Genomic DNA, 16,969 nt, shown 5'->3' with positions numbered 1-16,969 from the left:
CAGATTTTGTGGGATCTTGAGATGGTACTCTGCTCTGCCCCCAGCCCCAAGCTAAGAGCCTAAAAGACTGAAATATGCTTCTGATGTAGGACTGAAGATCAAAGAGAAGAACCACTGATATGTGTGTGTGTATATTTTATGATTTAATAAGTACTATCAGAATTAGTTTTACTATTATTTTTACTTGTATTATTACCGGTGATTTTGAACATATTTTAATGTATTTATTACCCATTTGTATTCCATGAATTGGCTAATCAAATCCTTTGTGTTATTTTGTTTGTTCTGATCTCTAAAAAAAAAAATAGGTTTCAGAGATATTAATCTTTATCTGTTTTTTGCAAGACATTTTCTAGATGGTTATTGTTAGTATGCTGGTAAGCTATTCATTTTTGCATGTTGATCTTTATCTGGACACAAAATATTTACCAAGACAGATCACATTTTTGAGCCATAAAATAAATCTCAGTAAATGTAAAGGGATTCAGAACTACTAAATCAAAAGCACGGGTAGAAATCAAAGAATTGGATATTTAAGTTTGTCATAGGTTTTATGTGCTCTTGAAGCACCCCTGATGTATCAGGAAATGGGCAGATCATCTGAAGAAAGGGAATTTAAAGTTCAGATGCCGCATCGTGAAGCTTTTCATTTCTGAGTCAACCGGGCTTTGATCTCAGTCAAGCATTGTAGGGGCTCCCAAGCAGCAAACAGGGGAAAATGCTGAGATACCCAAAGGGCAGATCCTAACTTCTCGAGGGAAATCATCCTCACCCAGGAAGAGCAGGTTCCTGAAGTTCTCCAGAATCATGACCCCATACAAGGCCTTCTGAGCAGGCTGCAGGCATTCCCACTCTTCCTGAGAGAATTCGATGGCCACATCCCTGAATGTCAACTGTACTTGGAATGAAAGAACACATTTCACCAAGGGGCTATGGGTAGAGTTCTTTTCTTCACATAAAACAAGAAGAGTAGAGAAGGGTAAGGATTGATTCAGTTGAAGTGAGTGTTCTTACAGATCTACATAAGGCATTTTTGAGCAAGTTATAAGTCCCTAATTTTGGTTATCACACTTTTCCATATGAGATAATGATATCCTCCAAATCAGTGTGGATTTCTCATTTTTTGTGCACAGTATATAACATATACAAAAAAAAGGATCAACACAGTATTTATATCTATATAGATATCATATCTATATATAAATATGAATTATTATGTTCTACACACCAAGTAATATTCAATATCTAGGTGAGTTGGAGCATGAGTGGTATCTTCAGAGATGACAAAGTCTACAGTGGCTTTAAAGAAAGGTCAGAATCTAAAAATTGTGATGATAATGATAACAGCAATGACAAAATTTTTGAACAGTTCCTATGTGCTAGGCATTACTCAAAATGCTTTACATGCACTAACTCCTATAACAACAGGATAGCCCATTAGAGAAAGATTTGTTCCCAAATTACTGAAGAGACAACTGTGTCATGGACACTCTAAGAAACTTGCCCCAGATCAAACAGCTAAGAAATGATACAGCAAGCTCCTGATCCCAGATGTATGGGCTTTAGAATTGAACTTAAAAATCAAACAGTTAACAGATACAGCATCAAAAGATTCCCTGAGGAAACTTGAAATAAGTTCAAGGTAATAACATGAAACTGCATGAAAGGTCACACAAGCATGAACATAATACGTTACTATTCTTACTACTATTTAAATCATTAGCCTAACAGTGTAAAAAAACTTAAGCCATGGAAAAGATTTAGGATGTAATTTCAACTGTTAAAAAATATAAAACTTATTTTTGATGTGTTTTTTATAAAAACCATGGGCTTGTGCATCCATTCACACACTTAATTGAAATGAGAGGAGTTGTCTCTCAATAACATATATTTTGGATGAATTTTTTCATCTTCACTTTGTTCATGTGTATTTCAGTCCGTCTGGGTCAATGAAAATATATAAACTGTAGTGAGTTAAGTTTGTCAACATTATTCTACATCATGCCTGAAAAAAAGTGGTACAACATAAAAAAATACACATAGAAAACTTTAACTCGAATCTCTATTAAATACATATAATCAAAAATATAAATATAGGGGCTGGCTCGGTGCCAAAGCGCTTAAGTACACGTGTTCCACTTTGGCGGCCCGGGATTCTCAGGTTCGGATCCTGGGCACGCACCGATGCACTGCTTGTCAAGCCATGCTGTGGTGGTGTCCCATATAAAGTAGAGGAAGATGGGCACAGATGTTAGCCCATGGCCAATCTTCCTCAGCAAAAAAGAGGAAGATTGGCACCGGATGTTACCTCAGGGCTAGTCTTCCTCTCACACACACACACAAATATATATATATATATATAAATATAATTTATCCACTTACATTTATATATTTAGGCATTAAAAAAATGCCAAATGGAGTTTATTAGTTCATTCCACTTATAAAACAATGATTTAAGATTAGAAAATTTATTAGTGGTACACATTAACAGAATAAGATAGAAAAAATATGTATTGCAGCAGTAGACACCTGAAAAATTATTGGATAATTAAAAATCATGCAAAAAAGGAGACTTGAAAGAAAAAAACACCTGTGATCAAAGGTGATCAAACATCATGATCAATAGTAAGTACTGGATGTATTTCCTCTAAATCAACGCAGAGAAAAGGGGCTAGCCAGCCTCTCTGCAATTCACCACTGCACAGGATGCCTGAGAAGAGAGGAGTAGAAGAGAGAAAAAGTGAAAGAAAAAAGGGAGAGGGTAGAGAGTCAAAGAGTTGGATCTGGTTAAAATTCACAGATCACGTGATTGCGACCAAGACAGAGGATGGCATTGAAGTATAAGAACTAATAACAATATACTGAAAACAATATTCCCTCTTTAGTAGCACAGATTTCCTCTCAGTGGTCTCCTTGTCCAGAATTTACCAAATATTTGTGCATATTAACATTAATTTCCACGTGCACCTTCTTTCATTCTGGTCCACAGAGAGCTGACAGTGCTTCTAGATGCGGCCCTTAAACAATCTCTCCTGCCCAATTGCACTGACACCACAGGGCCCACACCCATCTCCAATCCATAGGTGTGAAACCACTCCCAGGACCACGCTCAGTGGAGCCTCTTCAGAAGTTACATGTCACTGGGTCATGATGAGATAGAATCTAAGCACAGAAGAGAAGGACTGAGAGAAGGCCCTGGGTGAGTGTGAACAAATAGGTGTCAGGGAGGATACTTCAGAGTCAGAGAAGATTAGCAAGTCCAAAGAAGGGCATTTCAGGAAGGAGAGGTAGAACAATCAACTGAGAATATGACTTGACCTGAGAAAGAGCCATTCCTGACTCCTTTTCTTTCCTCTTCCTCCTCTTCCGGGCCTCTTCCTCAGTCAACATGAGTCTTTCTTAGAAGTCAATCTTGAATGTGGAAAATATGCTGTTTAATGCTCAGAATCAACATACACCCTTCCTATGTCACAACCACATACACAGGGAAGACCTCATCATGTGGAAAAGAAGGTCTCTGCTGCCCACTGCCCCAGGAGGAAGTCAGGGACAGTAAAATCCTACATGGAGACCAACAAGTGAGTTTTTCCACCTCTTTCTTCAGAACTTGCTCCCTTTCTGGTGAAGCCCTCACATACACTGTAGCAGTGGGGATCTGAACTAGATTGACCCTCCCCCTTCAGGTCAGACCCGGCCCTGATCAAACCCCACGCAGAGTAGAGCCCCCTCACCTCTCCCTGGATCACAGGCTGATCTCATCCTCAGAAATGGAGGACCCAGAGCCTTGGTGCTCAATGCTGGATACAGACTACAATCACCTGGGGCACTTTAAACATTAGAGTACTGAGCCTGGGCCCTGCCTCGACTACTTGAAGGGAATCTCTGGGGACTGGGCACAAGTGATGTATTTGCACTATGCCTCAGCAATCTGACGTGAAGCCAGGATGAGCACCACTCAGAGAGGGCAAGCCCAGCACACCTCCCACTTTGTGGCTCTTTTCTCCCTATGGGAGCCTTGTTGTCTTCAGGACCCAGACAGCAGAACAGGAAGGAGCAGAAAGAAACATACAGAGCAGGCAATATGGGGGGGGGGGGTGAGGATGTGGCTGGCATGTTAAATGGGAGGGGGGTCAGAGAAGGTGATATCAGAACAAGAACCTGAGGGAAGAAGGCTGTTTGTCATCTGCATCTGAGGATCCAGATGGTTCTAGGCAGAGGGAGAGCCCCTGTGAGGGCCCTGAGGTAGTAGCAGCCTTGGCCCCAGGAAAAGGAAGGAGACTTGTGTGGCCAGAGCAGGGTGAGGAGGAGGAGACAAGCAGGGTAGGAGGGCAGAGAGGCACTGGGGGAAGCTGATCAGGAAGGGCCTTGGTCTTCAAACATCTTTCTTCCAAAAAAATTGAAGAATTCTTCTAAAGAATTTTAGAAACCATGTATTCCCTTACTCATTTTAAATAAACATCTAATTTTTTCTTCAACTTATACATCAAAATACTTACAAATAATGTAATATCTTACATATTTGATATACATGACAAAATGTTCATCTAAGCCCCAGGAAGTATAGAGTCACTCTTAACTGAGATGTGGAAGCCTGCAGGGGGAATGCGATTGGGGGAGGTCAAGACCATTTTTGGACAAATGAAGGTGGAGATGCCCATTAGACATCCCAGCAGAGATGTCGAGCTGAACACAGGATATAGAGTTCAGTGCAGAAGTCTGGTTGAAGAGGTGAAATTGGGAGACATGTAGTGGTATTGAAAGCTGTAGGATGCAATGAAGAGGAAAGGCAGTGGGTGTAGAAGAGAAGAGAAGAGGTTCAAGCCATGGAATGTTCCCACATTCAGAGACCAGGGAGTTCAGCAGACACCAGCAGAGGAAACTGAGAGGTGATCAGGGAAGTGAGAAACAAAACAAATAGATAAGTTTATAAAGGTTAGTGGATTGTCCTCAAAGCCAAGAGTAAAAGTGATTCAAGGAAGAGGGAGGATCACCTGTGTCACATGCTGCTGACAGGAAAAGTAAGATGAAGACAGGAAATTAAATACTGGATTTAGAAATGGGGAGGTCGTTGGTGGTTCTGACAAAGAAAGTATCAGTGGAATGTGGATGTGAAAGCTTGATTGGAGGGGTTCAACTGGAAGCAAGATTGGAAGAATATAAACAAGTTTTTAGTGTGTTGTTCTCTGAAAGGGAGCACAGAAAAGGAGTACTTACTAGAGGAAGAAATGTAGTTAATAGAGAATTTTTTGTTTTAAAGATGGAAGAAAAGAGTGACTACAAAGCTTTTTGGTGTGTGTGTGTGTGTAAGCTGGAAATACCACTATTATGTATGCTGATCAAAATAAATCAGAAAAAGTAAAAATATATGATGCAGCGGTGGAAGGATGCCATACCGTCCCGACACTGTGACTGGGGCTGGCAAGTGGGGCCCAATTGCAGGGTCAGCAACAGCCAGGAGCAGGGACAGACCACTCCTGGTCAATACTGAGTAGAGAGCACAGGGCCTGAGGCAGGGGGTGAGCCAGCTGGAGAAGATCTCTTCCCTTTGCTCAAGGAGCTCACCTGAAGAAGAAACAGGGTCTTTGAGAAAAAAGATGGAAGAGGATGAGTTAGACTTCTGAGGGGCTCTAGAAGACAGATATGGATAGACAAATAGGGAAATGCAAGAGGAACAGGGCCAGGAATTAAGTGAGACCAGTCAGTTTGGGTGTATGTTTTTCTCCAACTGTGAGTAGCCACATGGGGACAGACACAGAGGAGGCAGAGTTGGATGTAATGACGAGGTCAGGGAGAAGCAAGGAAGTAGGGGGCATGTGGGAGAATGAACATCAGTCCTTTGCTTTGGGGCATTTGACTTGCATGGCTATAAGTAGCTGAAAGGGTATGTTTGTCTCCGTCATTTAAAAATAACCTGGATGAGGTAGGGGTGTATAATTCATTGGTTCACCATTCTTATTCCTGATGCAAACCAAAAAAAAAAAAAAAAAAAGCCCTGAAATATAGTATATACTCCATATGTAGTGAAAAAAATTAATGAACGAGGACACAAAGTGATACTAGTACACCCTCTGGCATGGCCTCCATTTGGGGGGACTGATGTGTGCAGGGGTCCTGTCTGTCCTTGAAATAGTCTTCATCATGTGTGAGAGGGAGAGCGGACTTGGAGCAGCAGAGGAGAGTACAGCCATGGATCCCTCACTCAGACCACTGTCCTTGCCCTCAGCATTAGGGGACGGCAAGTGTAATTCAATCAGAAACAGTGAGCTATCCACGGGGTAGCTGCCTGAAGCTGAGAACATCACTTTGTGAAAAGATCCTAAACTCAGCCCAAAGGAGAGACTTCCTGGCTGCCCGGACCTCTCACTGGAGAAAAGTTCCTGGTGTCTGAAATTTCTCCCTTTGCAGAACATTGGCTTAAATATTCACAGAACCAAATCCTAGTGTCTTAGATGGGTGTTGGGATTGTAGAAACTGATAGTAGAAGAACAGCAGCGAGTGTGTGTCTGAACAGATCATTAGAGAGGAAGGTAGAAGATTTGAGGGAGGTGACACAGGAGAGGCACCAAGAGACAAACCACTTTCCTTCCTCAAGTCACCAACCCCGGGGAGGCACCAACACTGCCATTCTAGAGAAGACAATGGAGAAAGGGAGAAGTGCGACAGAGGGTGAGTGTGTATTTCGTGGAAAGACAAGATCCTTTCTCTAAATGTGACCCCATTAGCTCATCCCATTCTGTTCTAGTAACTGCTGAGCATGGAGTCACCAAGTGAGGATGAACAAAGCTTTTCCTTAATCCGGTTCCTGAGTCTCCCTACCACTACTTGGGCTGTAAGCTCCAAACAGTATTCCCCATCCTCTTTCCAAACTCCCTTCCCAGGACCTAAAGGCTCATTGCAGAAATATCCTTGTTCCATGTTTAGTTTAAAACATCTTGCCCTTCCAACCTCAGCTGCCTTGTGACTGTGTGTGTGTTCAGTAGAGAGTAACTACCACTAGCGTGGCAGGATGGAAGTGGCACCTGTTATCTTCCCAAGGACAATCCCAAGGATAAGCATTTGTGCTGCAGGTCACCGTGATGGTGTTTGCTTTCTGATTCTTGGGAAAATCTTTTCCTAAGTCACAGTCTTTTTTAACCCCTCCTTCTGGAGTTGTGCCCATAAAGCCACCCACAGCAAGCCCTCTCTAATGAAAACCATGTGCCACATAAGCCTTAGGCCCCAATGTTCCACTATTCTCACCTCTTTCCACTCAAAGCAAAGTGCAGATTCCCTAGAGTGCCTCCTTCATGCCCCCTCAGGCTCCTAACCTTCTCTGCACCCTCCCTGAAGTGAAACCAGGTCTCTGACTCGGAGCAGATCGCCTGGTGGAAGGCACATCTTCTGCCCAATATGGGAACTGATCCCTGGTGGTGTGCAGACCCTGGAAGACCTGGGAGGTATAGCGGAGCAGGACACAGCAAGCTAAATATAGGGACATCTCAGCACACTGGTTGAGGACACAGTTCTGTAGGGATTTGTAGGCCTCTTTGCATCCTTCTGCTCTTATTTTGAGTAAAATAAGTAGCCACAGGAGGTTTAGATCAATTAATATTGAAATTTCCAGAAGAAATATGGCACCCATTCTCATCACTTGCTCTAGCCTCTTGGCTCAACCCACAGCCCCTACCATCTAAACAGAACCCCAAAGTAAGGTGCCGCAACTGTCCTGAGAAGGAGATGGTGACTGTGTACCCTCCAATGGAAGGAGAACAGGAAAGATGCAAAGTAAGCAATGAAGAAAGGCATTTCTGACATGTGTGATTGATATGGAGGCAATAAAACCTAAGTTATGTGATTAAAGTCTGCATGATGGATAGAACTTAGGTGATGGGGCAGGAGAGGGTAAGGAGACATTTCTGAGCATAAACCTGAAGGAGGAGAAAGGGCCAAGTTACCATGAGAAGGTCCATGATGAATGAGGAGAACTGGGTATAACTGAATTCTCATATAGTAGCTTGGGAAGGCCAATAGGCAGAGTTTGTCTTTATCACTTTTCCATCTTAAAAATTCCAGGAAAATCATATGTCTGAACAAAAGAAACTTCTCCAAAGTTTCGAACACATTGATCCCAAGCAGTTAATTCCTCTTTTCCAGAAAGTCACAGTAACATTTTTATAAAATACAAAATTGTGAACACATAGCTATTGATGCTGAAAATCTTGAAAGGGAGTCACCTACAGAAATAAGGTCTGAGCAAATTTTTTCATTATGAATACATGGGCTCTGCTGTAGAAAGGTTCCAAGTCAATCCAGCCCATCCTTCAACATTTGCAGAGAATGGACAAGGGGTACGTGAGGAAATTAGTAGCTCACAGCTCACTATTTTAACAGATCACATAAAAGAGAAGAAAATTGAATATTAGACTAACTGGTTAAACTAGGTTTTGAGTGTTAAGATAAAAGACCATTGATATCCTTAGCAAGTACCAATTGAAATAGTCTAAAATTTTATATTAGGTACAAAGAATGTTTCCAAAATATGTGATAAACAGTAGAAAGCCAGCAGGCCTCAATCTGAACAAGATACAATTAACTTAAAAAAGAAAGTTTGGACATGTTTTTAAACGCTAATGAGTTATGTAGGTAAAGATTTAAAAAACTTTCAACTATAGGATGTCGACTATAGGATGCCACCAAAGCTCATTTCAGAAGTTAATAATTATTATAAAAAAGTAGAAATTGAGTGAACTAAGATTTATCCCAACTTTCAAAAAGAACAATGAATTAAAATGTAAAGAAATGAGAAAGAAAAAAGTAAATCCATTACAAAAAACAACTTTTGATGTTCCTTTAAAAAGTACCATGTAGTGACAGAGTCAGCCATTTCTTGCCCCACTTCTCCTCTCTCCCATCCCCTCCTCCATCCCAGGAAAAGAGGAGAGGGGGACCCACAAACTGACTGAATCAAGTCACTGCCCTCTGGCTGAATAGGGATTGCAAATGGAAGTTATCTTCTGATACAAATAATTACAAAACGCACAAGCCTCATAGACAGGAGTTTTGCAATTCTCATCCTCATATGTATAAACAAATACCTTTTAAATTTATTAGATTATAAAACCACAAATCAATATATCACAACTTAAATCATCCATATCCAAACAACTCAGCAATCATCTGGAACCAGATCCCCTCTTCACTACTGTGTGTTCCCCTTATTCTGTATCTCTATCTCCTATTTCTTTCTCTTACTCTGTCTCTTGACAAGGATTCTTTGCTTGAACAAACTTTAGTCAGGCTCCTCAACCTTCTCCTAGGCCCATTTGTACACTTCCTTATAAAATCTAGTTTTAGCAAGAAGCCTGCTAAATTTAGTTTAATCAGAAGCTCCTACCCTCCATATCTGATTAAGTTCCTCATCCTCCACCAGCCCCCAAGCTGATATTGATCACCTTGGGCTATCTTTAGCAAGAACCCAGTTAGGCCGGTTTAACCAGAACTGCACTTACCCCTGATGTTTCCTCTTGGCAATTTTCCATCCACTGACACCCACTCTGCTCTTTGCCTCTAAATTCCCACTTGCCCCATTCAGAGTTGAGCCTAATCTCTCTCCCCCACTCTAAAATTCTATTGTCGTGGTCCCAGTACATGCCAGGATGGTCCTAAATAAAACCCACCTTCTCATCTTGAACAAGTGCCATTGACTATTTTTCTTCTTTATACTTTTTTTGCTTTGCTGTGTTTTTCCCCTGGGTTTCTGCTCATTTTGCTCCTCTCTCCCCCTGCTGTGTCCCCCCCTTTTCTCTATTCCTTTCTCTAACACTTGTTCTGCTACATTCTTGCAACTTGTTTTACCACTTACTGCTCTCTCCATTCGTTCGGTTTGTCCCCAATCTCCATGTATTGCCCCCCTCCTCCTAAGTTGGCTCTTTTCCTGTTGTTACCGCACACAGTTGGGGTTCTCTGCCCTGCCCCATGCACATAAACGAGTCAATTAATTATGGCACCAGCCTTTGAGGGGAGAAATCAGCTTTTTATTCTACAAGATCAATCTCCAGGGAGACAGCGGGGGCGAGGGGGTGGGCAGGGGGAGCCTGTGCCCTCAGATCTGTCTCCTAGATTCAGGATTTGGGACAAAATTTAAGAGGTTAGGGAGAACAGGTTGGCATGTGGAAACACTGGTGGGACAGGTTTCAATTGGTGGGCTTCAGGTATTTATGGTAAGGTTTTAAACATTTATGATGAGGTTCTAAACATCTATGATGAAATTGGGAAGGAATTTTAACACCGGATTTTTCTGAATGAGGGACCCCTTGCTTCTGATACTAGTCTGGCTTTCAAGTTCCAGTCATGTCCGGGTCCTTGGGTTCCGTAGAAGGAGGCTCTTTGGTTCCGAGGTCATTTCAGGTCATGATTTCTTCTTTTGCACATGCCCTGTCTGCGTGACTTCACAGTTTTTCTGAAAGACAGTCCTTAATCACTTTGTTGATAAGAGATGGGGTCTGTTCAGACCGGCTCTGAATGGGCCCGTGGTTACACTGTTACACCTCCTTTGTCTCCATGCTCTGGCGCCCTGCCCAGCTCTCTATGCTTATCCTTGTGTGGGAGATCAAGATTTGGCCACCCTGAAATATATCTCTTTACTTTGATTGTTTTCTCCCACGGACATTTGACCTCCCCCACTAACTGCCTAAAGAATTTGACATAGTAACTCCTTCCTGGAACAGATCTTCTATCTGATGGCTATAATACAATGTAAAATAGATGTGATGGTGCTCAGGGCAAGCTGCCCCAGGAAGCACCACTCTGGTATGCAGATTATTTCGAGCTGAAGACAATAAGGACATTTGACCTCCCCCACTAACTGCCTAAAAAAATCTGACATGGTGGCTCATTCCTGGAACAGATCTTCTATCATGATGGCTCTAAAGATAATGTAAAATAGATGTTACAATGGGAGGGGCACCAGGCCCCTTTTATCAAAAAACTCTGCCTCTCCCTGACCACTTATCTATAGATGACCCCGAAAAGTATTGTCCTCCTGCCCTCTGAAGTCCCAGGCCACTACTCACCCCCAACACGCTCCTCACCTTTAGCTGCAATACTTAAGCAAGCAGCTGAGACAGAGGGACGAGTTGCTCATTTCTGAGTTTCTCCCATGTATACATGTTATTAAACTTGGTATTATTTTCTCCTGCTAACCTGTCTTGTTAATTATTTGGCCAGCCAGAAGAACCTTAAGAAGAGGGCGGAGGGGGATTCTCCCTCTTCCCCCCCACCCCGACAGTTTTGGCGTAGTCGCCAGGAGCCACACTGGCTGGCAAGTTGCCTTCTCTGGCTGGAAGACCTGCCTTCTCCCTGGACTGCTGCAGATGATGAGATACGGGAACGCCTGACGAAAGCCGGCAAAAGGTAAGACTTCTTACCACGTCAGCCTCCCGGAATCTCTATCTGCGGAGTCCGGCGGAAGGAAGTGGTGAGAATTTTTTCTCTTTCTAAATTTAGATTGGCAGGAGAAAATATTTGGGAAACTAGTTTCTTGGGCTTTTAGTGACTCTTGGTTTAAATTTGGTAGAGTACTCTTGGTTTTGATCTTGATCCCTTTTCCTCCCAGAGGTAGTCTCTGTTTTTCTCTTTTGTCTGTGTCTTTTGTCATAAGAAGGAAATACCATAGGGTAGGACACAGGCATAGGCCCTATAAGCCTGCTGTCCGGGCCGGCCCCACAGACTTGTGAGTTTGCGAGTCTCACCAGACCGGCGTCTACAACCTTTGCTGTGGGTTATTATGCACATGAAGTGAAGGTCATTGCCAAGGGCATCTTGGAAGCCAAAAAGGCCGCAAATTTAAGTGGGTGCGGGTCGAGCAGTTAAGAGCCATTAGGGCGCTCGCCACTTTCAGAAGACTCCCGTGACAGGATAAGTTGGATCACGGAACGGGGTACATGACACAGGTCCCCTGCCAACTGCAAGAAAATGTCCGTGCAACGACGAGGTACTCTGTAAAAGCACACAGTCCCCAACCCCGCAGCACCTCCCTCCCAGGTATTATTCTGGCTCCAAGAGACCTAAGGCGTGACTAAAGCTGTCATTGTGCACATAAAACAAACAAACAAACAAAAAAAAACCGGATGAGGTTTTTCCTTCTGTCTTGTTCTGTGTCCTGAGAAAACTTGGCTTTGTGACCAGTGAGAATATTCTCCTTGGTCTCCACCATACGGAAGGTGCATTTACCGGGGTGCACCTTGGTGGCCAGTCGAGTAGACTGGGGTTCCGAACTGTCTCTTTGTCCGGCTGTGCCAAGCTCTCAGGGGAGTTTGTCATAAAGGGCCCAGTCCATAAGGGCTTTTGTCGTCTTAACCTTCGTTGCTTGTTAGTGCTGGAAAAATCCCATTCCAGTATCGCCTGCCTGGTGTCACAGATTTGCGGGTCTGTGACTGGAGGCGTCCCACACTATTGTGGGAGACCGGAGACACCGTTTTCACTACACCATCCTTACCGCCTGTGCAACGAAGGTCTTTACTTTCTCTGAATATCTTTGGGAGTGAATTCTGTGGATCATGGGGGCTACATCATGGGGCTACATCATCTGCGCCCTCACCAGGGATGCCTCTTGCGTCCATGGTGAAGATTTATTCTAAGCATGGAAAGTTACCTCCGGGTCTTTCCTTAAAAAGGCTTATTGGATTGAGTCACTATTGGAATAAATATACAAATGAAGATCCTACTCGTCAATGGCCAGACGATGGATCCTTTGAATTGGAAAAACATCTATATTTGAAAAATATTTTAGAGAGCTCTCATCCCAAGCAGCTGCCTTATTGGTATTTATGGGAAGATCAAATTGAAAAGAAAACCCAGAAAAGTATAACGGCTAGCCTTAGGGAATCTCTTAATAAAGTGAAAGAACAAAAGTCGGAGTTAGAACAAAGATTGAAAGTCAAATTTACTGAAAATTCCCTTTCTCCTCCCTCCTACACTCCCTTATATCCCCAACTCCCTGTCCCTGACTCCCCAGAAGATCTTTTGGATCTCTGGGCCCCTGGCCCAAATCCTCCCCCTCAAGACTTAGCTCCTCAGTCACCTCCTCAGCCAGTTCCCTTAAGTCCCAGGACTCCAACTTCTCCGAAGGGCATTCCGCTGCCTGTTTTAACTTCTCTCACTGTTGAAGACTTACAGGGGGCGCTTAGGCCTGACCTCCAAGCAAGGGGCATACAGGTTACTTGTGTAAATGCTGAAAACCAAGAAGTAAATTTAGTAGAAACACCCAGGAAGGGCAGGAAGGTTCATTTTGCTGTGTCTTACAACTCCTCCTACTTTCCAGGGCTCTGTAATCAGGCTCTGTCAGCTTCAGACATTCCTATGCAGTGTCCATTGCGGATGTATCCTGGACCTCCGCTGCAGAGAATTCATGTCCCCTGGACAGCAGCTGATCTATTAAATTATAAAACTCTCCTGCCTCCATTGTCAGAAGACCCTACTAAATTTAGAGAAGAATTAGAAAGATTAGTGGCTATTCATAGCCCCACCCACCGAGAACTTGACTGGCTGCTAAGGGGCGCTCTTCCAGCCCATGACTACACTGTAGTTATCAGACAGGCCAGACGGCCCCCTGGAGAAAACCCCCCTCATAGAGGAAATAGATGGCCAGACCCTCTCCCAGGCCCTCCTGCAGATGACCAGGAAGTGGCACAGCTAGAGGCTGATATTCAAGGTTTAATAGGAGCGATTCTAGAGGCGTTTCCTCCTGAAGTTAATTGGTCAAAAATTGAATTATGCACTCAGAACGAGGGAGAACATCCTAAAGCTTTTGTTGAACGGTTTATTCAGACTTTCCAAAGACACACTGCACTGAATCCGGAAGCCCCAGAGCATAGGAATCTCCTAATTTCTGCTTTAGTTGGAAATTTTCTTCCTGATATAAAGAAACAAATTCAAAACAGTGTGGTTGGTTGGGCAGGGCAACCATTAAGTGTAATAATGGAGGCTGCTACACAATTCTTTGAAAATTGTCAGCAAGAAAGCAAAAAAAAAAAAGGAATTAAAAACAACTCTTCTTGCTTTGCAAATTGAATCTTTTGAGAAGCAAAAATTCAACCCTGAAAGTAAACTAAAGCCCACTCAGAGGTTTCCCTATTTGCCTTCGGACAATTGTAGGTATTGCAAGAAACCAGGGCATTGGAAAAGGGCATGTCCCGCTCTTAAGAGGAGGGAAAGTTTAAAAAATGTTCCCGCTTGGCCCCAGCACCCCCAAAAGGCTCATTTTTCTCCACCTGAGGGGCATTTCTCCCTCAAATGATGGGGTCAGCCGATCCTCAGTCGCACCCCTGAGCCTACAGTTAAGCTTAAAATAGAGGATCGGGAACTGGATTTCTTAATTGACACTGGTGCGACATTCTCTACTATCCGTTCAAAGGATTTATCTCTACCTGTTACCTCTGATTCTATCAAGCTGTTGGAGTCTCTGGACAGCCTATTTCACTGCCCATATCTAAGCCCACTCCAATATCTTTAGGCCCCTTAACACTCATCATGCCTTTTTAGTTTCTGACTGTTCACCAGCAAACCTCTTCGGCCGAGATTTGTTATGTAAATTCAATGTCACTATAAATTGTAATGAAAAAGGTGTTTTTATCTCCTTGCCTTCTGACCAAGCCCCAAGTCTCCTACTTTCCATGATGGAAACTTGTCCTGATTTAAATCCTTCTGAGGAAGATGAGTCTTTAAAGAATGTCCCAACCAGTCTTTGGGCTACACATGCAAATGACGTAGGATTGTTGCTTAGTGCTGAGCCCGTGCACGTTACTTGGAAAAAAAATAAACCGTTTCCATCAGTAGCCCAATACCCGCTCTCCAGAGATGCTGAGCGAGGAATTCAACCCATAATAGACTCCCTTTTGCAACAGGGTGTACTATTTTTTACTTCCTCGCCCTGTAACACTCCAATCTTGCCAGTAAAAAAGGAAGGCAAATTTGACTCAGACGGGAACCAAATCTATAGATTTGTACAAGACCTCAGAGCCATAAACTCTTTTGTAATTCCTCGGCATCCTGTGGTCCCTAATCCAGCTGTCATCCTGACCTCAATACCTGCTGATGCAGCTTGCTTTACAGTAGTTGACCTCTGCTCAGCTTTCTTTTCAATCCCATTACACCCTGACTCACAATTTCTTTTCGCATTTACATTTAAAGGGAGACAATTAACATGGACTCGAATACCTCAGGGATATTGTGAGTCCCCCTCACTATGGACCCCCTTATCCGTTTTCCACCCAATTCTTAAACCCGCCTTTATCCCTGACTGATGTTATTAACTATCAGGCAAATGCCCCACAATCTGAAAAAGACAATTGGATACAAAAGGGTGCCAAACGATTATCAGATGGATTATACATTGGACCAAATGGACTTCCAGTAGCTCCTTTTCTTTTGACTTTTTGGCTTGCACTTATCTCCCACCAAATGGGACATATGTGCAAACGGGGGATAGTTAAAGAACTAAAAGACAATTGGTTTTGCCCTGGCATCCATAAAATTTCTGACCAAATCACCTCCCAGTGCACAACTTGCAAATCTTACCAAGTCTCTGGGAAAAATCAGTGTGATCCAGGAAGTCCTCCCAGGCCCACGCTGCCTTTTGCGGCACTCCAAATGGATTTTATAGACTTGCCTTCAGCTTGAGGTTACTCTCACTGTTTGGTTATTGTCTGCATGTTTAGTGGATGGACTGAATGCTATCCGACCAGACATGCAGATGCCACAACAGTGGTAAAGAAATTAATAACTGAAGTTATTCCTCGCTTTGGCATTCCTTTATGGATTGAATCAGACCAAGGAACTCATTTTACAGCAGAGATAAACCACTTGCTTGCAAAAACTCTGGGGTATTCATTAAAATTTCATACCCCATATCACCCTCAGTCATCAGGGCAAGTGGAACATAAAAATCTAGATATAAAAAGAACTCTAGGAAAAGTCTGTCAAGAAACTGGACTTAAATGGCCAGAGGCTCTGCCCTTGGCCCTTATGAAGATTCAAAATACTCCAAATAGAAGGCATGGACTGACTCCTTTTGAAATAGTTTTTGGACGTCCGATGCCTACTGGCGTCTCTAAACCTTCAATTCCTGGATTAAATGAATATTATGGGAACTTAAGTGAACAATTTGATGCTGTGACTTGTTATATACAAAAATTAACTAGTATACTTGAAGCATATCGTCAACAGGTAAAAGAGGCATGGCCACCACCTTCTGACAAGCCTTGCCATCCCTTTCGACCAGGAGACCGGGTGTACATCAAGGTCTTTAGAAGAAAACACGCACTGTCACCTCGCTGGGAAGGACCTTATGAAGTCTTACTGACGACCTGCACTGCCATCAAAATAAAGGAAAAATCTTCCTGGATCCATGCGAGCCACACCAAAATAGACCCAGAACATCGCTCTCAAGACAACTGGGAGATAATCCCCACAGGTGACCTTAAACTAAGGATTTCGAGGGCCAAAACCCAGGCCCCAGAAGCAGCCGACATCACGAAGTAGACAGCTTTTCCCAAGATCACGGATCAAGAAAACCTACTTTGACCCATTTCGTCCCCCTTGCTTCAAAACTCCCTATATATATACACACTCACACACACAAACTATTAGTGGATATATATATATATATATATATATATATATTTTTTTTTTAATCACTTATTAGAAAGCTGACTGGCGAGTGCTGGTCTCTATCATCTGTACCTCTTCCCTTTCTAAGTCTCCGCTATGGGCTCTTTTCCGATCTGTGTCTTGCTTTTACTAACTCTCTCCTTTTCAACAGGTCGGGCACAGACCAAACACCCCCTTATGCCAGTTTACCAAGCCCTAGCCACGCTAACTAATCAGTGTGACTGTTGGTTATGTCAACAGCTAGATAGTGCAAAAGAACCTGAACTAGTCTTTGTTCCTGCTGATATGAACACCTGGTGGACTAAGTACGGAAGATGGATGA

The 16,969-nt window shown here is 43.1% G+C and overlaps 1 protein-coding gene across 1 annotated transcript in view; it reads right to left on the bottom strand.

Annotated features, from left to right (window-relative positions):
• Positions 1-16,969, bottom strand: part of LOC131397350 (zinc finger protein 836-like) — a 99,737-nt gene that overhangs the window by 7,889 nt on the left and 74,879 nt on the right. Inside the window, exon 3 of the mRNA XM_058530151.1 lies at positions 773-898. Within this exon, the coding sequence (XP_058386134.1) occupies positions 773-809 (37 nt within the window). The 5' untranslated portion in view covers positions 810-898. The remainder of the gene's footprint in view (positions 1-772; positions 899-16,969) is intronic.

This window comes from Diceros bicornis, chromosome 34 (genome assembly GCF_020826845.1).
Source record: "Diceros bicornis minor isolate mBicDic1 chromosome 34, mDicBic1.mat.cur, whole genome shotgun sequence".
Classification (NCBI taxonomy): domain Eukaryota; kingdom Metazoa; phylum Chordata; class Mammalia; order Perissodactyla; family Rhinocerotidae; genus Diceros; species Diceros bicornis.
The sequence above is the reverse complement of the archived record's forward strand: the minus strand, read 5'-3'. Positions and strand labels throughout refer to the sequence as shown.